This window comes from Leguminivora glycinivorella, chromosome 4 (assembly GCF_023078275.1).
Source record: "Leguminivora glycinivorella isolate SPB_JAAS2020 chromosome 4, LegGlyc_1.1, whole genome shotgun sequence".
In the NCBI taxonomy this organism is placed as follows: domain Eukaryota; kingdom Metazoa; phylum Arthropoda; class Insecta; order Lepidoptera; family Tortricidae; genus Leguminivora; species Leguminivora glycinivorella.
Window position 1 is genome coordinate 24,035,047 of NC_062974.1, and position 24,180 is coordinate 24,059,226.

Sequence of the window (24,180 nt, forward strand, 5' to 3'; positions counted from 1 at the left end):
AACTATTTTAGTCACTCAACATCAAGTTTTTAATTATTTGATGTTTTAGTACTTAGACTTACTTCAGCCGCCGAGACCAGTTGGACCGAAGTGGAGTTCCAAGCGTCTTCAGGCGACATTCCGGAGTCAACATGCTTCTTCAAGTTCTTAACACATGTTGCCACTTTTCTGAAACCAAGGTAAATACTTCATCTTCATTATGTTTTGATTGTTTAGTAAATCTCTGATACCGTCTCCAAAGCGAGAGCCTTGTAGTAGTTGTAGTCCTTGTACGATACCACAATACCTGAATGTCGCATGTGCAACGCCAAATTTCCTTGGATCTTATTGAAATTTTGGCCATATTGCTGTTTTTACAGGACCTACATATAAATCCTAGTTTCCTCTCTGGGTTAGAAGTGCTGAAAGTGCAAATCTGAACTATTTTACTAAGGAAAGAATCTCTAAAATCTAGAAAATTTACATTCACGAGAATGTTTGTGCTATAAGACGTTGCTTCGTAGCAAATTACAAGATTTTGAGTGTCGAGAATTCCGATTGCGTTGGCTTAAATAGGTTTGATTTTTTCACAGCTGCAAATAACAGTTAACGCCTTCCTGAGAAAAAGAGCCTAACAGACAGACGGATCAACGAACAGACAACAATCCTATAAGGACCCCTAAAAACACTCGATTAGTTATTGATTTCGAGGTTACTGACCCCATAGCGACCTTCTGCAGCCCTCGGACGATGCCATCCACGGAGTTCTCCCACCGCTCGCAGAACCCTGGCGAGCTGGCCGTCTTGAAGTACGCGAGGGTTGGGGTCAGGTTCTCCATGCCGGTCTGCCATGTCTTCACTAAGTACCTGAAGTTGTGATGAAGTTTTTTAGGAACTTATAAACCAACTTTTATTATTGGGGGATAGGAGACTTGTAGTGTATAGAATGGTATTTGATCATTATTTTGTAAAATGTACTGTAATGAATAAAATGGGTGTTATATGAAAAGTGTGCCGGAATGAACTCTGGTAAGGCTTCGGACTTTTGTAGTGCAAGGTCCTCTTGCTATACTAATCTAACGCTGTGGGTTTCATAGAGTTGATGTGAATAATAATGCCGAAATATTAATTCATGCAAATATAATTCATTAGGACTAAAAAACTAAGGGCCGATTACATGGGCTCAAGGCCGGTTAAACTTAAGGTCTAGCCGCTTATGGTCTACACGCGCGGTGTTGTACGATAGACGACTACGCGTATCTTTGGCCAAAGAAAACGGGGGGAAAATGTTTGTGCACTCACGAACTCGTGGTCTCGTCGTTTGCAGCGCCGGTACCGTCAGGGTACGGGCGGAACGTCGGTGGCGGCGGTGGGCGACGAGCTCGCTGTAGTTCAGGTCGCGAGTGTGACCCGTGAAGTCCTTAGCTTGGTCGGCGGCGGACCAGGCGCCGCGCGATTCACAGCCCGGGTCCGGGAGCTGTAGCTTGCGGAGAAAGACGCCAGCGCTATCGGCGCATCGTTGACGCGCCCGCGCCAAGGGCGCCGGTCAGACGACACCGGCAAATGATGGGGGGGGACGTGTAAAGCACCTTGAGGTCGCCGGCGCTACCGTTACGGCAGCGCTCGGCATACAGCCCACGTCCCGTCAGCTGTACTCTACGGTGGGGACTCGGGAGCCTCGCGGGCTTTCAACACACTGCACGCACGCACACTTCACACGCGATATACGTTTTCTTAGTTTACCAACACAAGAACTACGCCTGGCAGCATGTCAAGGCGCAATCAGCCGCCTGCGGCGGCGGCGGGGACCGGATCAGAAATTAATCAACGGAGCGCGCGTGTTCCCGTATTCGATCCTGTGCTCATCTGTCAAAACCGTCGACTGAACCAACCCACGAAAATCTGCGTTCCGTTTGTTCGGTCCGCTCTCCATATCAGACTCAATCCTATTAAAAAACCTTGAATAAATTAAACTTCAAACCGTATCGACATTATTTATACTATTTAATAATAGTTATCACCACCACAGAATATATAATAGTACAAGTACAGAAGGCCCACTGCTTTGATGTTTACAAAATGCCGTCTTTTTAAATACCTACAAAATTCTTACAAGGAAACGAGCCGCACGTGCGCGGCGTCCGGCGATAGGGTTACCTATGGATTAAAACGAATTAATACTCACATAAAATGTTATACTATTATATTCAAGTCTTGGGTACTATCTAGGTATATATACTGTATATATATATTTTTGTTCAAGTTCCAACATTACAAGCCTTATTGAACTTTTTCGTGGGACTTAATTAGTAGTAGATCTGTGTATGAATGTCCTATGGTATTTATTTTATTCATGATGTCTATTCAACTAAGTATTATTAGCCATTCGACACACGGACATCGCATATGAACCTTAAAAAAACTCGCGACGTAAAGTAACAATAGAAAGTGCGAACGTGCATTCCGTGAGAACGCGCGCCACCCCTGAGTAGGCCGCGAACTCGCGGCCGCCAGGATGTACTTGTACCGCGGCGAAAGAATCGCGGAGTGAGCCGCCCCTGTCACCACACGGGATTTAATAGCAATTCTTAACAAATCTTTGACCTTTTTCTATTTGTGTCTCCCCTCCGAACTACGTGAAACGAAACGCACCAACTTTTTCTATTTGTCAAATTCTGACTTATTTCTACCGTACATTCTCTAACCTATTTCATGTAACCAATATCTAATTACTTTTTTGGAAATACCAAAAGATGTGGGATGTGATCGGATTTACTAAATTCTACGTTAAAAAAAGGAACATTTTGGTGTACGCAAAGTCTAGTTCTGTTTTGTAATTACTGTGTACCAAGTCCTAGAAGTTTGACTTAGCCTAGTGTTTATATCGCGGCATATCTAAAGTTCAGGGCTTCTATATGGCCTAAATGAATGCAAAATTGGGAGTTCAGAAGGTAAGCCACGATTTTATATAGGCGTTAAGCTTCGGTGTATGTTTTCTGTGGAAAAAAACGGCATCGAAAACCGATGGTGATATTGAGGTTAATTTTCATATAAAATGTATGTAGTATCACTACAGTATCCCCCTTCTCGGCAAAAAGGGAGAGTACCACTCGACCGAAACAGCCGGGGTAACCGTGGAAAAAATAAGAAATATAGATCCAATCAACAATTTTTTTTTTTGAATAATTATCATGCACTTATGTTACTTATTATTGTCTCTTGGACCATAATTCCTATTTCTACATTTTATTATTAAGTGTTTGAAATCATAGTGGCGTCCCACTATGGTTTCTGAAATTTTAACCTAAGGATTTATCTATAGTTCGTTAAAGATTTTTTTTTTTTAATTAAATAGTTTAATTACTATGACTATAATTAATTATAGTGTACTTAATACAAGATATCTTAAACTTATATGGCTATACAACATTTAAGTGCCAAGTACTTTGATCAGGGTCACTTGTTGTAAGTTCACCATATTCATTAATTATTTCAATACTAAATTTAGCATGCAATATTATATACATGCTTAAACCTACAGTCCTAGTATTTTAAAATAACTTGGTAACTATTTATTACTTGTTATTTACAACTTTAAATTATTTAGATAGTGGAGGCTTATTCCGTCTCGCACTTCTAGTTTAAATTCCTAAGTTTTGCCTTGAGGCTTTCAATATACTAAGAAAAAAAACTTATTTTTCGTTTTTTCTCTCAAAGTATTGAGTTTTAGTCCATGATTTTGTACTACCCTGCCGGCTTAGGGTGTACAGTTATGTAAGAAATTGGTTTTAATGGGAACGTTCCAAAAAAAAAAATTTTTTTTGACTTGTGTTGTCAAAATTAGTATGTGATCACATAAAAAGTGTGTTCTATGAACACTAAAAAGAATCTTGGCAACTATGGCCAAGGAAGTATGGATCCCTTTTAAAAAAAATGTGGGTTTTTATAATAACTTTACCCAAAAAAATTTACCAAAATATTTGCAACTAATTCGAGCTTACACCTTGTAGCAACTTCAGGTCATGTAACGAATTTGGAATGCATTTAATGTAATGCATGCCATTCGTCAATAGATCACGACCTTTTTCAACAAAATGGTGTAGGTATACCTCGTTACAATATTGATTACAATACTATTCAAAAATAGCTAGGCGGGAGTGTATGTCGACTCCGCCTGCAGTTGTCAATCCGAAAGAAAAAATCAGAGAAAACGGGAGTAGTATGTCTCCCTGTCAGATCCAATTTTGCCTGGCGAACAAGTCCAGGCGCCCCCAATGTGGGCATTGAGGGTTGAGGATTGTCTGATGTGGATGGGCCGGGCGGGTGGGCTTCTGCATGAGCAGGACCCCGCGGTCGCGTGTTGACATATGAGGGGATCGGAGACTTATTGTCTCTTGTATTTACTTCTTGATAATCTTCGACGTCCGACATGTTGCCAAAGACGTGGGTCCACCTGAGTCAGGTCTAGCAATAAATAAATCAATGACACTTCTGTGTTTACAGAAAATGTGAAATAAAATATAAATGCACTCTTAAAGTGAGAGTGAGAAATAATAAGTGGCTGGTGCTATGCTATTCATTCATAGCGCAGCCTAAAAAATTATAATAATAAATAAACTTGCTAGCCTGTTACAAGTGGACTCACAAATTAATTAATAAATTTATTCTATTGTCATATTTAGTGACTGATTAAGATTCAGGTAAAAAATGTGGCCCACAAAATTTCAAATTTATTAAATTTAAATTTTTAAGAAATAATACACTATGAAATCCACAGGGTAATAAAGTATTAAATTGTTTCGGGCGCCATATTGTAGTGAATGGGAACCCGACTCTGTAGATTTCATGGAGTGGAAGTAAATAATAGAGCCAAAGATGTCAATACGTGCAAATAATATTCAGCGGAACTAAATAACTAGGGAGCGATTACATGGGCTCAAGGCCGGTTAAACTTAAGGTCTAGCCGCTTATGGTCTACACGCGCGGTGTTGTACGATAGACGACTACGCGTATCTTTGGCCAAAGAAAACGGGGGGAAAATGTTTGTGCACTCACGAACTCGTGGTCTCGTCGTTTGCAGCGCCGGTACCGTCAGGGTACGGGCGGAACGTCGGTGGCGGCGGTGGGCGACGAGCTCGCTGTAGTTCAGGTCGCGAGTGTGACCCGTGAAGTCCTTAGCTTGGTCGGCGGCGGACCAGGCGCCGCGCGATTCACAGCCCGGGTCCGGGAGCTGTAGCTTGCGGAGAAAGACGCCAGCGCTATCGGCGCATCGTTGACGCGCCCGCGCCAAGGGCGCCGGTCAGACGACACCGGCAAATGATGGGGGGGGACGTGTAAAGCACCTTGAGGTCGCCGGCGCTACCGTTACGGCAGCGCTCGGCATACAGCCCACGTCCCGTCAGCTGTACTCTACGGTGGGGACTCGGGAGCCTCGCGGGCTTTCAACACACTGCACGCACGCACACTTCACACGCGATATACGTTTTCTTAGTTTACCAACACAAGAACTACGCCTGGCAGCATGTCAAGGCGCAATCAGCCGCCTGCGGCGGCGGCGGGGACCGGATCAGAAATTAATCAACGGAGCGCGCGTGTTCCCGTATTCGATCCTGTGCTCATCTGTCAAAACCGTCGACTGAACCAACCCACGAAAATCTGCGTTCCGTTTGTTCGGTCCGCTCTCCATATCAGACTCAATCCTATTAAAAAACCTTGAATAAATTAAACTTCAAACCGTATCGACATTATTTATACTATTTAATAATAGTTATCACCACACGGGATTTAATAGCAATTCTTAACAAATCTTTAACCTTTTTCTATTTGTGTCTCCCCTCCGAACTACGTGAAACGAAACGCACCAACTTTTTCTATTTGTCAAATTCTGACTTATTTCTACCGTACATTCTCTAACCTATTTCATGTAACCAATATCTAATTACTTTTTTGGAAATACCAAAAGATGTGGGATGTGATCGGATTTACTAAATTCTACGTTAAAAAAAGGAACATTTTGGTGTACGCAAAGTCTAGTTCTGTTTTGTAATTACTGTGTACCAAGTCCTAGAAGTTTGACTTAGCCTAGTGTTTATATCGCGGCATATCCAAAGTTCAGGGCTTCTATATGGCCTAAATGAATGCAAAATTGGGAGTTCAGAAGGTAAGCCACGATTTTATATAGGCGTTAAGCTTCGGTGTATGTTTTCTGTGGAAAAAAACGGCATCGAAAACCGATGGTGATATTGAGGTTAATTTTCATATAAAATGTATGTAGTATCACTACAGACTGTACTTACCTAGTTTTACTTATAAAACTACAAACGAACTTAGTAAACGTGATACAGAAATAGTTTCATCAATTTACTGTAACCTCATCTCGTATCTCATGTGCCTATATAGGTACCTATTGTATGATCTGACAGATATCCTACTTCCGACTGCGCCAGTACATGTAGTTACAGTCGACTACAAAGAGATGTATCCAGTTTTTCACATTATTGCATTTTAATAAGGTGAAAAAGTGGATGCATCTCTTTGTAGTCGATTGTAGGTACAGTAATTTCGAGATTCTCACTAAGCTGTTTGCAGCAGCTCTGAATGCCACTGTAACCAATCCACTCGTCCATATGGGCATAGGCATAAAAGCTGACGGCTTTTAGACAGCAAGCTAACTTCTGGTGGTTCATACCTGGCAGTCTGTAGAAGCAGCACAGTGTTCTCCCCCTCGTAAGTGCAGGCAGCCGTGACCAGCCCGTACGTCATGGGCAGGTTGGAAGACTGCATGTAACCGTGGCCTCCGCAAGCGAGTCGGCAGCGCTCGACATACATTGTCGTGTCGGCTGTGCTGACGGCTTTTAGGCAACAGGCTAAAGCGTGCAACTGAAAGAAGACACAAGATGGTGATTATAATAGCTCAATCGGAAAATGTGCGCATTAGTGGATACAGAAGTTCTGGAGGAACAGAGAATCAGCAGAAGCAAGCTAACGGGCACCCTGGTCTTCTATTATTTTGTACGGTACGAATACCTGAACTCTGAAAACATGTACTCGTAGTAAAGACACATTTTCCTTGGACGGAACGTAGAGAACTGATGCGTCAATTCTAAATGACTTTAAAATGTCTCTAATAATCAAGTTCTCAGCCATTTGCCTCCAGTGAACACCTAACTATTTTATAGTCGAACGGAATAACAGAAGAACAAGGAGTTACCTCTGGCAGCCTCTCCAGATTCCCATCCACCAGCTGTTCGGTGACGTCATGGAACGTCTCCCACAGCATATTAGCTGTCAACCTGAGCGCGTGGCACGCCGCTATGCCGATGAAGATCTTGTGCTGCTGGGTTACGTAGTCAAGAATTTGTGGCTCTGGCTCTCTGTAATGAAAGTTTTTTGGAAGATTGTTATTTCTTTAGCACAATAAGTATTCATGTAAAACAAACACGCCCTCATTGGATTTAAGTAGTCCGGTTTCCTCCTATGTTTTTCTCCAATGACAAAGACTTGTTAATTTCAACTGATATTCCGTTCTGTGTCCGAAAAAACTCATTAAGTTGTACGAACCGGTCCAGCAGGGTTGATTTTCTTTATCAGATCACGGTCAACTGGTTTATCAGGCACTGTCTTCTCCATGCAAGTAGTTTTGGAAGGAACTAGATCCTGTTTAAAAAGAGGCTATAAGAGAATAATAAGGAAGACTGATTGTACTTCAGCTTACCCTTCTTTCAGTTGGCTCTGTCGCCGCACCGCCGAATACCGTGTGGCGATGGTGACCGCCTTGGACAAGTAGTTCACCATGTCATAGACAATAACTACTCGCACGAACACCATTGCTCCGTAGTTTAGCTTGGTGTTCCTTGCGTTCCGGACGTATGTACCATCCTGGAAACATGACGTTATAATGTTGGTAGGTACCAGCAGCGGCTGGTCCATACAAGCCGATTCCCACCGGCTTGCCTAAAATTGATTAAGTACTAGGAAAGTACCTAATGTTTACAGGTGTTTTGCTCCGTGTTGCCTAGCAGAAATTTTCACCAGCCGCCACTGGTAGGTACATATATTTAAGAAGGTTCGGGAGAAAAAGACAGGCAGAGGACGCCCTCCATCAACATGGTGGACCAGTATGGCCAAGCTCCTTAATGGGAATAATCTACCTTATCTACCTGACCCGACAACCCTCGACAAAATGTCGTGGCGCACAGCAATTAGGAGAGCCGACCCCATTTAAAGTGGAAAAGAGCAAGGAAGAAAAGGAGATATGAGAAGGTTCGTCTACTGATTCAATGAGGATTTTGTTTGATTTAGGACGAGAACTTGCATGCGATGCGACGCGAGTTTCATTTCAATGCGATTTGCTCGTTCGGCTTAATGAGACTGCGAGTTCACATGCCGTCTAAATCAGCCCTACTTTAGGTATATAGGTATTTCCGAAGGTGCATTACCAAATCCAAAAAGTATTAAATGATACTACAAATTACCTTTTCGGGAAGGTTTGTAAATTACCTCTAAGACCTGTGCATGCTTCATCAGCATGTGATCCCTCGGTATCCTCAAGTGGTCAAAGCCCAGGAAGCCGTTGTCAACAGAGTTGAGGCCCAACTTGGCTCCAATATCTCCCACCTGGAAAAGTAAAATTGCTATTAGGATTTGAATTAGAACCTTTATCCTTTATTATTGGAATTATTTTTGGATGATTATTTTTCAGGAAGATTCGATTGAGCCGATCGTGTCGTTCGCTTAATGATGACACACGGTAGACCGGGCCGGATCCACATGAGAGCTTCTGAAGCACTACTTTTCTAACACACACACACACACACACACACACACACACACACACACACACACACACACACACACACACACACACACACACACACACACACACACACACACACACACACACACACACACACACACACACACACACACACACACACACACACACACACACACACACACACACACACACACACACACACACACACACACACACACACACACACACACACACACACACACACACACACACACACACACACACACACACACACACACACACACACACACACACACACACACACACACACACACACACACACACACACACACACACACACACACACACACACACACACACACACACACACACACACACACACACACACACACACACACACACACACACACACACACACACACACACACACACACACACACACACACACACACACACACACACACACACACACACACACACACACACACACACACACACACACACACACACACACACACACACACACACACACACACACACACACACACACACACACACACACACACACACACACACACACACACACACACACACACACACACACACACACACACACACACACACACACACACACACACACACACACACACACACACACACACACACACACACACACACACACACACACACACACACACACACACACACACACACACACACACACACACACACACACACACACACACACACACACACACACACACACACACACACACACACACACACACACACACACACACACACACACACACACACACACACACACACACACACACACACACACACACACACACTAAAACACACACACACACACACACACACACACACACACACACACACACACACACACACACACACACACACACACACACACACACACACACACACACACACACACACACACACACACACACACACACACACACACACACACACACACACACACACACACACACACACACACACACACACACACACACACACACACACACACACACACACACACACACACACACACACACACACACACACACACACACACACACACACACACACACACACACACACACACACACACACACACACACACACACACACACACACACACACACACACACACACACACACACACACACACACACACACACACACACACACACACACACACACACACACACACACACACACACACACACACACACACACACACACACACACACACACACACACACACACACACACACACACACACACACACACACACACACACACACACACACACACACACACACACACACACACACACACACACACACACACACACACACACACACACACACACACACACACACACACACACACACACACACACACACACACACACACACACACACACACACACACACACACACACACACACACACACACACACACACACACACACACACACACACACACACACACACACACACACACACACACACACACACACACACACACACACACACACACACACACACACACACACACACACACACACACACACACACACACACACACACACACACACACACAGAGACATATTAAACATGTATCGGGTAACCATCGACATCGCGCGTGCTCAATGAAAATGCTCCTCGTTACGGAGCGAAACATGTCGAGCTACCTTCGACAATTTTACGTGAGTTACCCGATTTCACATGTTTAATACACTACTTTTCTATGAAAAGCACCAAGTAATCAATGATGATCAAGTGATCTTGGTGTCAGGATCGGAATTTACTCAAGTGAGTAGTCATAGAAAATCAAGTGTTGAGCGCCTCGATCCGACCTCAGGTCCGATCCGATCTCTAGCGTGTGTCTCCATTTACAGTAATTTGTAAAGTAAGTATAGTAAGTAAAGAGTAAAATAGTCTGTGGTTACCTTGATCCCTGGTAGAGGTACGTGCGTATCTTCGTCCCGCACCTGGACGATAAACGAGTGGATCCCGTGGCACTGGCCCTTTGTGTACAGCTGGGCCACCACTATGCAGTAGTTGGCTGTGTGACCCACTGGAAACACAAAGAATAACACTACAAGATATCTGCCATGATTGCTGCTGAAAATTTGAGGGTAATATAAGTCTGAAATAGTATTATAATACATATATGATCTGTGGTCTGAATATGACGCCTTTGCCTGGTCCCAAGAAAAGGTGGGAAGTAAGTACCAACTGACTGCCTTTTACGACAAGATGCCTTTCTTCTTCTTCAACCTATCGTTTTGCCTGCCTCGCACCAGGGTCCGCTTTTCTGCTGTCTTCTCCACTTTGCCCGGTCTTCGATATCTTTAGGCGTGAGATTGTTCTCTTGCATGTCTGCTCCACGACGTCCAGCCAGCGCTTCTTAGGCCTACCGGGGCCGCATGACTTAGGGCCTTGGACAGCGAGATTAAGGCATCTGTTTCCGGTGTAGTCCACCGGTCTGCGGGGTATATGGCCATACCATCGCCATTCCGAGAGCAGGCCAGGTCTCGCTACCATATAGTAGGACTGGTCGGATGATGCACTTGTACACAAGGCCCTTTAACTTCACCGGTATCCTAGGGTCGCAGAGGATACCTCCTTTGCCTTTATACTCTAAAATCCTACAAAATAGTTCGCTGAAGGCTGCTTTGAGAAGGAAATGTTGGAAAGCCATTTTAAAGTTGAAACCGGCATACTATAAGCTGAGAGTGAACGAGAACTGGTACTAAAAGTTTGGTTGATGGTCTTACTACATTCAGAACTTCAGATAGTAGATGGCTGTCGTACAGTCAGAATAGTAGATGGCTGTCGTTTCCATCCCACGAAAGTGCCAGTCCCTGCTCTATCTGTCACCAATATTAGTAGAATAATATCTATTCTATGTGACTTACATCCGCCAGGCCACCATTTGTATGAAGTGAGAGTCGGGCTGTGTAGCACAAACTCCTTGGTGTCAGGATCATATGTGGCGATTGTCTCCAGTCCACGGATGAAAGTTCCGTGTCCCAGCTCCGTCTGGAAAACAATGCATTATTAATTCCTCATATTCTGCATGCTGCAGTTCCAAGCCCTCGGCAGTCAGGTCATCTTCTGCTTCTCGGTGCCCTGGTTAAGGATGGCATGAAGATGATGTAGTGCACGCCGAAGAGTCAGCCATCTCTAATGGACGAGCTAAGCAGGTGGTCATGACGCAGTCAGTACCTGAGCACGTGCTTAATGAGCCTAGAAAGCGGTTAGGTACCTGTACCTGATAGCAGCACCCAATGATAATGATAATTCTAAGTTCCACCGACCTGAGCATAGCTGCCAATGATGCTGCAGTTCCAAGCTCTGAGACAACCAGGTCATTTGCTGTTCTTCCGTGCCCTGGTTAAGGATGGCCGACATGATGTAGTGCACGCCGAAGGGTGAGCCATCGCGAGTGCTTATTAATGAGCCTAGAAGGCGATCAGCTATACCTGATAGCCGTACCCAATGATAATGATGCTACAATTTCAAGTTCTAGGCAGCCGCGACACCAGTTGAGGATGGCATGATCCATCATGTACTCACCTGAGCATAGCTGCCAATGATGCTGCAGTTCCAAGCCCTGGGCAACCAGGTCATTTGCTGTTCTTCCGTGCCCTGGTTCAGGATGGCTGGCATGAACATAATGTAGTGCACGCCGAAGGGTGAGCCATCGCGAGTGCTTGACGAGCCTAGAAGGCCGCTTATTACGTCTCTGAAAAAACAGATGACGAATACATAAAATACTGCCTACATAAACTCATGCCTCTATCACCAATAGGTATGATATACTTGGGGATTGAAATAAAGACCTACTTACCAAAAAATCTACTTTTGTGGCGTTGCTACCTTGTGTCGTTACATCATTATCAAGGAGTATTTGATAATGTTCAATTCATTTTACTAAAGCAAATGAAACAAAATTCATGACCGGCACGAGTTCGAAGTTCTGTTTAGTTCTAATTCCTCATGCAAATATATGCAACTGCAGTGAATGACCAGGTACGGTTGTGAATTGTGATGATACGCCGATTCGATTTGAATTTCAAAGGTTAAAGTCAGGTTCACCATTACACCAACAAAATTATGACCACCTTTTTCGTTTCTTTAACATTTCTCTTTTGTTTCAGTCAGAGACATCACAGCTAACTATCATGTGCCTCCAAGGTACTAGGGTACTACGTAGCCGAATGGCACAAACGCTCACGTAACGCTCTTAGATATCTATCTCTATCGTTCTCGTATTGGCGCAACAGAGCCAGACTACCTTTCGCGGCGTTTCGTTGTCGTTTCGCGTCGCGAAATGCCATTTCAGCTACGGCACCAGGTGCAAAGAAAACTGACCCCCTACCTCTATAAAAGTTTGTAGGTTACTTCCATAAAGGTGCTAAGCGTAACATGTTGCTGACCGGATGTACACCTACCTACAATCTGGTAATCACTATTTCTTACTCTTTGATGTATGAGAGACTAACTTAGCTCTCAGCATCTCAGGCTCACTCACTTGAACGTACTAATTTAAGGACTTCGGTACCTATCCACTGTATTGATATCAGTGCGTTGCCCTCTCCGAAGTTAACAACCCCGCAGTTCGCTAACTATATCAGCTTCTCGTGTCCTAGATTAAGTATTTCCTCATCAACTTTAGATTCCGGTTTTTTAAGACATTGCTACTCATCTTACCAATACATAGGTAATTAGTTGTTAAAATATTCTAAGTAGGTACTTACTTCCTACAGAGCTATCCTTGATATTGACCTCATACCCATATTCCCTTAGGCATGACTGACAAAAGTGTCTCGGTCATTGTAAGTAAATGCCTTAACTAAATAATGACAAGATTAAACGAACTTACCTGAAGTGAAGTTCAATCTTGATTATATGAAGTATTTTGTCCTGGATATAATAACCCTAAATAATCAACCCATCTACTGAGTTAAATATCTTAACCTGTATAACAAATATTGATATCTAATATAATAGATTGGTAAATTACAGTTATCTGAAGCATCCCATGCGTTACCAAACCTTTTATTCACTGTTAAGCAGTGTCTTCATGACTTTTACCTTAGGTGTTTAATGTGAGACATGATAATTGTAATTTGTAATATGAAAAGAAATAATAGAGATAAATTAATACCTAATCATTTAGTATTAAGTAGTCTATAAAACATACATAAAAAGAAAACACGGGCATTGTGTGCTTGTTACCCTTGTCAATTATTTAATATGTTCGACATAAATGATATATATGAAGTCATAGTTATACCTTGTGTATTTATATTCCATACAAACATAGCCTCTGGGTATCACCCATTGACCTAAGAATATGAAAGGTTTTATTATTACTCTTTATATATATATAATCTTCAGAGGATATCACTGTCCTCGATAAACTTATTTTACCCTACCTACCTACCTATACCTACTAGCCATATATATGAATAAATAAATAAATATTATAGGACATATAATAATAATTCGAGACTATAAGTTTCAAAGTCTTGATTTAATTGTCAATAAGTAGACTGACCTTGTATCTGCTGTATGCAGGTACTAATCGTTGATTGTATATAATATTAATATTCTAAGATGGGAACAAAAATATTTTCCCAGTCCTGGTGCATCCTGAGGCATGTTTGGAGCTGAAAGTCCATCACCTAAACCTCTATTTAAAACCTTTGTCGCTATACGGTGACTTGAGTATTTAGACCAGATAGCCTCTGTTTGGTTTTAAAAGCATTATTTAAAAGTCGTTAATTAATCACTTAACCAAGCAAAATAGTCCCTTACTTACAAACTATACCAAATAGTTAGTCCGTTACTTCCCAATTAATCCATTAACTTGCTAGCTTGCTACCCTAGCTAAACCTAATTCCATTGTGTTGTATTTATGTAATGTTTATATATATAAGTATATTTAAAAATATGACGTTTTAGGTATTAATCACTATTTTACTTATTTGTTCTAGTATTTCTCACAAAAAAGAAATTTATAACACAATACTAAACGAGGAGGTAATCACTAGCAGGACAGCATTATATATAGACCATATAATGTAATTATTTAGGGGCTGTGATAACTTTAACCACACTCTTATGTTGATGTTTTATGCTTATGTCTGCAGTAAGATTAATAAAGATCATAATTAGACAACAAAATGTGCATAAGCTCCTTGAGATTAGCAAATCCTATACAGATATTGTGGAAAACAGTAAATGACAATTCTCATTAAATTTAATAATTACAACTGTATACAATCCCTTCTGTTTCCAATATATTGTCATAGTCTAGAGCCAATTTGGCCACAAGTCGTCTCCTTCACGATTTTCGTCGACATCTCTTCTAAATACCTAAAACAGGTATGGATATGTTCCTCGTTCTCTCCAGATTACAAATTGACCTGTTTTAGTTTAAGGAGGGGGGGACGGGTCGAGAAAAATGGGGGGAAAGATGGCGACCGACCATCATAGATATTTATTCACATCTCGAGTCCTATGGCACCAATCTGTTCGTGCGAGGTGTCATTTGAAAGCTTATTAAACTTACTTTAATTGTTTTCAAATAACTATGCTCATAAAAGTAACCGTTTAGGAAATATTTGAAAATATGTGTTTTTTTATCGCGCATGAATTGCACAAGTACTAGTAAAAAATGCGTCTAACTCAATAAACAATAACTTTACCGCAATTGATGTTATTATAAAATTTTTGCGTCTATTCATGCTCTTTCTAAAAATATAAGTTTCATTGGTATATGATAATATATAACCATATAATTAAGAATTTTGTTTGGCAGGGGTTATCCTCCAGGTCGCATAAACGGGCGCTGACCGTAGTAAAGTATTCAATATTTTTGAGGTCTTATTTTACGGATCCATATGTGAGAGGTATCGTTTGAAAGATAATTAAACCTACTGTAATTGTTTATACATAACTATAGTATTTAAGGTAGCTGTTTACATAATATTTGAAAATATGTGTTTTTTATCGAGCATGAATCGCACAAGTACTGGTAAAAAATGCTTCTAAGTCAATAAACAATAACGTTACCGCAATTGATGTTATTATAAAATTTACGCGACTATTCATGAGCTTTCTAAAAATATAAGTTTCATTGGTAAGTGATAATATAACCATTAAATTACGAATTTTGTTTCGTAGTGGTCACTCCGCCGGTCGCATAAAAATGAGCGCTGACCGTAGTAAAGTATTCAATATTTTTAAGTTCTTATTTTACGGATCCATATGTAAGAGGTATCATTTGAAAGCAAATTAAACCTACTATAATTATTTTTGAATAACTATAGTTATAAAGGTAGCTGTTCACAAAATATTTGAAAACATGGGTTTTTTACGAGCACGAGTTGCACATATACAGATAAAAAATGCTTCTAACTTAATAAACCATAACTTTACCGCAATTAATGTTATTATAAAATTTACGCGAAATTTCATGCGCTTTCTAAAAATAGAAGTTTTATTGGTGTATGTTTATATATGACCAAGTAATTACGAATTTGGTTTAGCAGGTGTCACTGCGCCCTGTCACGATATTGGGTGCTGACTGACGTCGCCAAATTTTCTACGTTACTCAGATCCTATTTTACTGATAAATTTGTGAGAGGTATCATTTGAAAGCATATTATGCGTACTATCTTTATTTCTAATATTTCAAGTCGAAACTGTAGAAGTTTACAAAATATTTGATCAGTAATATGTGTATTTTACTGTGCATGAATAGCATTGGCATTGATAAGACACGCTTCTAGCTCAATAAATTATAGTTTTCCGCAATTTAAATAATAACAAAATAAACGGAAAATGTATGACTTACACAAAAAATAAGTTTGGTTTGTATTGCATAAACAATTAATTTGAATTTGTTCAGCTCACCTACTGCGCACCATCATATAAATGGATGTCCACCGTCGTTGCCTTTTTTCATGATTTTTCAGATTTTATTTCACTAATCGTATATTCATAATAAATATAATCTATCACGTATCGAATTTACTTATATACTTAATTGATCAGTAAAATAAAATCTGTAAAATGATGAAGAAATTAAGGCAACGGCGGTGGACATCCGTTTATATGACGATTGACCGTGCGCAGTGGGTATGGTGGACAAATTAACATTAATTGTTTAAGCAAATCTAACAAAACTCATTTTTTGTAAAGGCCATACATTTTGCGGTTCATTTCGTTATTATATCAATTGCAGAAAAATATAATTTATTGAGCTAGAAGCATGTTTCACTCGTATCAGTGCGAATGCTATTCATATACAGTAAAAATACACATATTGTCAAATATTTTGTAAACTTCTACAATTACGACTAACATTATTAAAAAGTAACGATAGTACGCATAATATGCTTTCAAATGATACCTCTCACAAATTGATCGCTAAAATAGGATCTGAGAAATACATAAAATTAGGCGACGGTTAGCACCTATTTACGTCACGGGGGTGCAGTGACACCTGCTAAACCAAATTCGTAATTACTTGGTTGTACCTATAATATCATACATCAATAAAACTTATATTTTTAGAAAGCATATGAAATGTCCTGTAAATCTTATCATAACATTATTTGCGGTAAAGTTATTGTTTATTGGTCATGCACCAAGATACAATCTTAAAAATTATGAAAACGGCAACGAAAATGGTCATCCATGTATATGACGGTGCGCAGTGAGTATGATGGATAAATTAACATTAATTCTTTATGCAATACTGACAAAACTTATTATTTGAAAAGATCATACATTTCGCCGTTTATTTTGTTATTATATCAATTGCGGAAAAAATATAATTCATTGAGCTAGAAGCATGTTTTACTCACATCGGTTCCAATGCATATTTTCAAATATTTTGTTAGCTACTACAGTTACAACTAAAATTATTGAGAACCAATGATAGTACGCATAATATGCTTTCAAAAGATTCCTGTTAAATAAAATAGGATCTGAAAAATATAGAAAATTTGGTGACGGTCAGCATCCATACGTGGCCGGGCGCTGTGGCCCCTACTTTACCATATTTGTAATTACTTGGTTATATAATATCATACACCAATAAAACTTATGTTATTAGAAAGCACACGAAATTCCGCGTAAATCTTATACTAACATCAATTCCGGAAAGTTGTTGTTTATTGATTAAGAAGCATTTTTTACCAGTAGGTACTTGTGCGACTCATGGTCTATAAAACACATATTTTCAAATATTTTCTAAACAGCTACCTTTATGATTATAGTTATTTATAAAAAAATATAGTAGGTTTAATTAGCTTTGAAACGATACCTCTCGCATATGGATCCGTAAAATAGGACCTCAAAAATATTGAATACTTTACTACGGTCAGCGCCCATATCTGCGACCGGGCAGAGTGACTCCTGCTAAACCAAATTCGTAATTACATGGTTATATATTATCATATACCAATGAAACTTATATTTTTAGAAAGAGCATGAATAGACGCGAAAATTTTATAATAACATCAATTGCGGTAAAGTTATTGTTTATTGAGTTAGACGCATTTTTTCTAGTACTTGTGCAATTAATGCGCGATAAAAAAACACATATTTTCAAATATTTCGTAAACGGTTACTTTTATGAGTATAGTTATTTAAAAACAATTAAAGTAGGTTTAATAAGCTTTCAAACGACACCTTGCACGAACAGATTGGTGGCATAGGACTCGAGATGTGAATAAATATCTATGATGGTCGGCCGCCATCTTTCTCCCCCTTTTTCTCAACCCGTCCCCCCTCCTTAAACTAAAACAGGTCAATTCGTAATCTGGAGATAACGAGGAACACATCCATACCTGTTTTAGGTATTTAGAAGAGATGTCGACGACTTTTTGTAAAAGAGGTCGTTTGGTCCCTGACTATCATGTCTGTAAATATGTTCTACTTGAACAGACTAATAAGCTTAGGTTGGACCTTTAATCGATGACTAATAGAAAAGTATCTTAAGTAGATAAACAAAATGATCCCTTATGGATCTTATTAGGTCTAGAATTCAATTATTATTGAGATAAAATAATAAGATAATTAAATTGATTGAAGTAATCAATAAATGAAAGTAGTATATAATAATATATTGCTCATTATGACAAAAACATTTATAGGTATTAAAAAAATCAAATCCTCTTTCCTGGTCTACTATAGATAATTGGGTGGTCACTGGTCACCCACCCAAGAACTGATCTCGCCCGACAATGCTATTTTGGTGATTGAACGAGAACTGCGATAATCCACGTGCAGTGGGTGTTATCTTATCATCATATCAACTTTATCCCCCAACCGTTTAAAGTCGGTATGGTATGGAGTAGTTTCTAAAATAAATTTTGAAGTACATACCAGTTACAGTGCTATTTATTCAAAGACCTCAGGATAGTTAAGACTCTAATAATTAAAATCGAATGATTTCTGCTATATTTGGAAAACAAGTCTGTGTTTGAACCAAGATCTCAATATATATACCTATTTCATACCAACTCAATAGAGTTGACTTAGCTAAATCTTTCTAATTATCAACCTACATACTTTACTTGATCCATTGACCCATTTCTAACTTTATATGACAGCTGAATATAAAATGGTCACTATTGGCATGAGCTTGTGCTGAATCGCACCCTATGATAGCTAAAAAACATTGTGATAGGGCTCTAAACCATTGCGGGGTAGATTGTACCCTTGCCATATGAAGACATACAAGTCTAACATTTAAATGAGAGTTTGAAGCCTTGGGATTGTTAGGTATTTATAATAATTAAATATAATTTTGTATTAATATGAACATCTCACTTAACCAATTTTTGTATGCTTATTCCAATGACTGATTCTGGTTGATCCCAATTCCAGTGTACCTTCTTTACCTATCCTTTTATATTTAAAACAACATATTGAATAATAATTCAAAATTTGAAAACAATAATAAAGTTTTAATCACATTTTATTGACACATTTTTTTTTTTTTTTTTTGAAGTAAAAATAAATAAATCAGTAACATTACATCAACTTCACCAAAGCCAGTTGAGCTATAAGATCATAAAATTCCAATGGTCAACTGTCCATTCTAACAATTTTTATCAAAAATTGACATTTAAATATGAATCATGATACATATACTTATGTTAAAGTTAAAATATATGGAGCGAGCAGCTCCTAAGCATATTATGAGGTTAAGTTATGATTGTGACATTTATACTCTTTATGAGGGTGCCAAAATGATTTTGCAGCACTTAGAGAATTTATTTTACCTTATGACATAACACTAACAGTGTATGTCCTCATATAAATATATATCAATTTGTCAAATTGTACAAAGGGATAAATATGAATATTCATCATTGTAATATGATATGAACTAGAACAGAATTTTCCAGAAATTACCTTTTTACGGTAGTATTTTATTCATTTTATTGTATTAATCAGAACGAAATTTTTGTTGTAGAGGAGTTATAAAAATTACCTATACTTATAGTAAATAATTTTCTGACTTAACTGAGCCCAATCTATACATAGATTATAGATGTTCAACATAGGACTTACTGCAGAGACCATTTTAATTGCAACTAGAATAATGTTTTATATGTAAACAGTAAGTATATGAGTATGTACTTAATTAGAATACAATAATGTTTAATGTAGCATGCTTGCCTGAGGACAAAATCTTGATCAGATTGTGCTCTAGTCTAGACATCTATAGATCTAGTACATGTTCTACATGTATATGTAAAAAATTTCTGCAATTAAACATCACTGGCTATAAGAAATTCGTTAGGTATAACTATACCATAACTGTCAGTCATCCCACGGATGAGGAGCATTTCTTGTTCCTTATTATTAGATTTCATTATTGAAAAGTTGGCACACTTGGTTGCCGAACGGGAAAGGCTACACTTGCTAAAACATTTATCCCGTGAATGAGAGTTTACATTTGCTAGCCCCACGGGCTAACAGGAACATTCTTAACTACCCATCGGTAGACTTTATGCCCTTGTAATAAGGATTACAAATGATCAGTTAACAGTCGCCAATAGTACTCTTGCAGCATTGTTGTATATTTGGTAGGCACAGCAGTAGCATGCCTAACACATTAAGTAGCCTCACAGGCATTAGCATGTCTTAACACATTCATCCCACGGATGAGAATTTATTTTTGAATATTTAGCATATCTGATTGCCCCACGGGCTAAAGTTACAATAAGAATTTTATTGGGATCCAAATATCTTCATTCCACGAATGAAGCACAATCCGCACGCGAATTGTGATGTCAGATGCGTATACAGAACTCCTTTATTATATTTGTCCAACGACAATTGACGATGAATGTATAAAAAACCTTACCAAATCTCCGTAGAGGTTAGAATGTGAGGTTAAATATAGGTACTAATTAATATATTATACCTCTATGTTTCCCCACGGGAACACTTTTAGTGAATTTGATAAGTTCATAATTCATAACTAAGGAATGTTCTTGTTAAAAATCCAATTGACAAATGTTGTAACTTGCGTTCATCACTCTCATCCCAATATTTATTACATTTCGGTTGCCATGTAAACACCGTACATCACACACATGCTGCACCGTATTTTGCACTGAATAATACCGTTTTAAACATAATTGTATTTATTAAAACTACGAAAAACTTAATAAAAACTCGAAAGCTAATAGTTTGCATCCAACCGCGTGGAGCGCGCGCGAAAATATGAAACGTCAGGGTGACAGTTCGTGTCAATTCTTTTCTTTTTGGCATCTATAAACGATTCGCGAGGTTTGTAGCGCTGGCGCGGGATAACTACAATGTTATTATATCCAGGACAAAATACAAATATAATTACTATTAACTTGTCAACTTGTAGTAAAGTAAGAGGCCTCTCTCAATTCCTCTTAATAATTCGTGGTGTTAGTTAGATCGTCCTTTTTGACCAATTTGAAGAGGTGCGCACGGACTTCTTAATAATCCTAAAGCCATTCTCGTATCTTTCTAATGACCGAGGTATTGTATACAGGATGTTTGCACATAACCCTACAATATTTTTTGGGGAGTTTGTTGTGTCATTTTCCTTCCTTTTCGTCCTTGGATTAATTAAAAAATCGTATCTCCAGAACCGTGGCTCCTAAGTAGGATCAAGTTTCCAAGGACGATAAGGGAGGAAAGGTCATGTGCCAAACACATACCTACTTAAATTACTCCTCTTACCGATAGTTCGTGATGTTAGACCGTCCTTCTTCCTGCAGCCGTCGAACCAATTTGAACAGTATAACGGACTTCCTAACGCTGTTCTCGTATCTCTCCTTATGGCTCAGGTACTCCTCTGCCACCCCCTCCGATAATTCCTTCTCGCTTAACATTATCTTTTCTGAAATTAGGTAATTACCTTGTCTCTAAATAGTCGGATCATATTACCTAAACCTAAGGATGTAAGCCAAGAACAAGAAAGCTAAGCTACTATTTTTCGCTGGCTTTAAAGTTCAAACTAGGGATCAAAAAGTAACAAAAGCAAGTTTTGACCAAAGGATGACTTATTATCGTCCTTGTTTTGACTATGTCCTGTCCGTACTCATTCTCGTTATTCGTAAACTCGTAGTTATAAACAAACGCTGCAGATAGGCTAGGTTTCTAATATTTCAATTTTCAATAGAACATCAACAGCAAAAACTTAAGATGAAAAAACAGCAAAAAATATGCTATTATCGTAAGTATTATGATTCACTAGTTTTTGAATTCGTCTACCTACTTGACAAGTATAGGTATCTGCGTATTTAACTACTATTATGATATAATTAAAGGTTAGTTTCAAGATTTCGTTTAATTTAGATTCGTTTTTAATTTACTTAATTTGTTTATCATTATTTAGTTATGTTTATGGAGATTAAAATAAATATTATTTATTAAAGGTGCATCCTTTTATACAAGATTCGCGGATGAAAGACAACTTTACGAAGAACAATTATTTACTAATATATGACAACCATGACCGGCTATGGTGCAAATAATCGCTGAATACTTACCCAATACCTGCATAAATCGCTGAATAGCTACATCTCATAGTAAATAGGTAGCTACCAATGCTTCCATCAGACATCACTTTTTAGGGTTCCGTAGTCAACTAGGAACCCTTATAGTTTCGCCATGTCTGTCTGTCCGTCCGTCCGTCCGTCCGTCCGTCCGCGGATAATCTCAGTAACCGTAAGCACTAGAAAGCTGAAATTTGGTACCAATATGTATATCAATCACGCCAACAAAGTGCAAAAATAAAAAATGGAAAAAAATGTTTTATTAGGGTACCCCCCCTACATGTAAAGTGGGGGCTGATATTTTTTTTCATTCCAACCCCAACATGTGATATATTGTTGGATAGGTATTTAAAAATGAATAAGGGTATACTAAAATCGTTTTTTGATAATATTAATATTTTCGGAAATAATCGCTCCTAAAGGAAAAAAAAGTGCGCCCCCCCCTCTAACTTTTGAACCATATGTTTAAAAAATATGAAAAAAATCACAAAAGTAGAACTTTATAAAGACTTTCTAGGAAAATTGTTTTGAACTTGATAGGTTCAGTAGTTTTTGAGAAAAATACGAAAAACTACGGAACCCTACACTGAGCGTGGCCCGACACGCTCTTGGCCGGTTTTTCTAACGTAATTCTAGTCTGTCTTGCAATTTATTTCTTACCTCTATATTTACGCTCTAATGTCTTTTGCGGTGTGCCATCTATAAACGTAGTCAAAACCTTTATGTCGAACGAGCAATTGTCTCTTTCTCTTTGCAAATCCTTGTTTACTTCACCCATGTTTCCAACACTTAGTTACTTAGTTATTATTATTTGTGTACGTAAATAAAATGGGTTAAAAAAGGAGCGCGAGACGGGCGCTCTGTCTGAATTGTCGACAGAAACTAGTCATTATAAACGTATAACGTCTATAACTACTTGGTTTGAACCGAGTGACGATGATTTGCACTCTGACTTGGTGCAAGCGGTCATCCTTCGTTAAACGACTTCGTAACAGAACCGAATTAAGGGCATGTACATTACTTGTACATACTATACCGGTTCGTTACGTAATACTTTACAAACTTAACAAAAGTAGGTATAATTTTATTAATAGGTAATTAGAATTAAAATGAGGTAAGTACAAAACAAGCTTACATTATATGTATGTACTTATAAGGTATTCTGAAAAATAAATATACCAAATTTTCGATGTTTTTCTTTTTACTCATTCGCTTTACTGATTAAATTAATTTGAAGTTAAATTATTTTACTATAACATATTTAATGACTTTGGTTCATGGTTAAAAATATTATTTACTTTATAGTTAT

At 38.9% G+C, this 24,180-nt stretch overlaps 1 protein-coding gene across 2 annotated transcripts in view; it reads right to left on the bottom strand.

The window, feature by feature from the left end:
• The window catches only part of LOC125225147 (probable peroxisomal acyl-coenzyme A oxidase 1), a 31,823-nt gene extending 8,073 nt beyond the window's left edge, over positions 1-23,750 (bottom strand). The window contains exons 1-11 of one of the 2 annotated variants that reach the window (XM_048128720.1): positions 23,532-23,750; positions 22,054-22,213; positions 12,373-12,541; positions 11,712-11,835; positions 10,740-10,867; positions 8,479-8,595; positions 7,694-7,857; positions 7,190-7,352; positions 6,668-6,858; positions 700-846; positions 63-168 (exon numbers count right to left, since the gene is read on the bottom strand). In XM_048128720.1, the coding sequence (XP_047984677.1) occupies positions 63-168; positions 700-846; positions 6,668-6,858; positions 7,190-7,352; positions 7,694-7,857; positions 8,479-8,595; positions 10,740-10,867; positions 11,712-11,835; positions 12,373-12,541; positions 22,054-22,213; positions 23,532-23,649 (1,587 nt within the window). In that variant the 5' untranslated portion in view covers positions 23,650-23,750. Of the gene's footprint in view, positions 1-62; positions 169-699; positions 847-6,667; positions 6,859-7,189; positions 7,353-7,693; positions 7,858-8,478; positions 8,596-10,739; positions 10,868-11,711; positions 11,836-12,372; positions 12,542-22,053; positions 22,214-22,865; positions 22,889-23,531 lie in introns of those variants that run through there. The other variant, XM_048128721.1, reaches the window with a different exon arrangement.
• Positions 23,751-24,180: the final 430 nt, after the last annotated feature.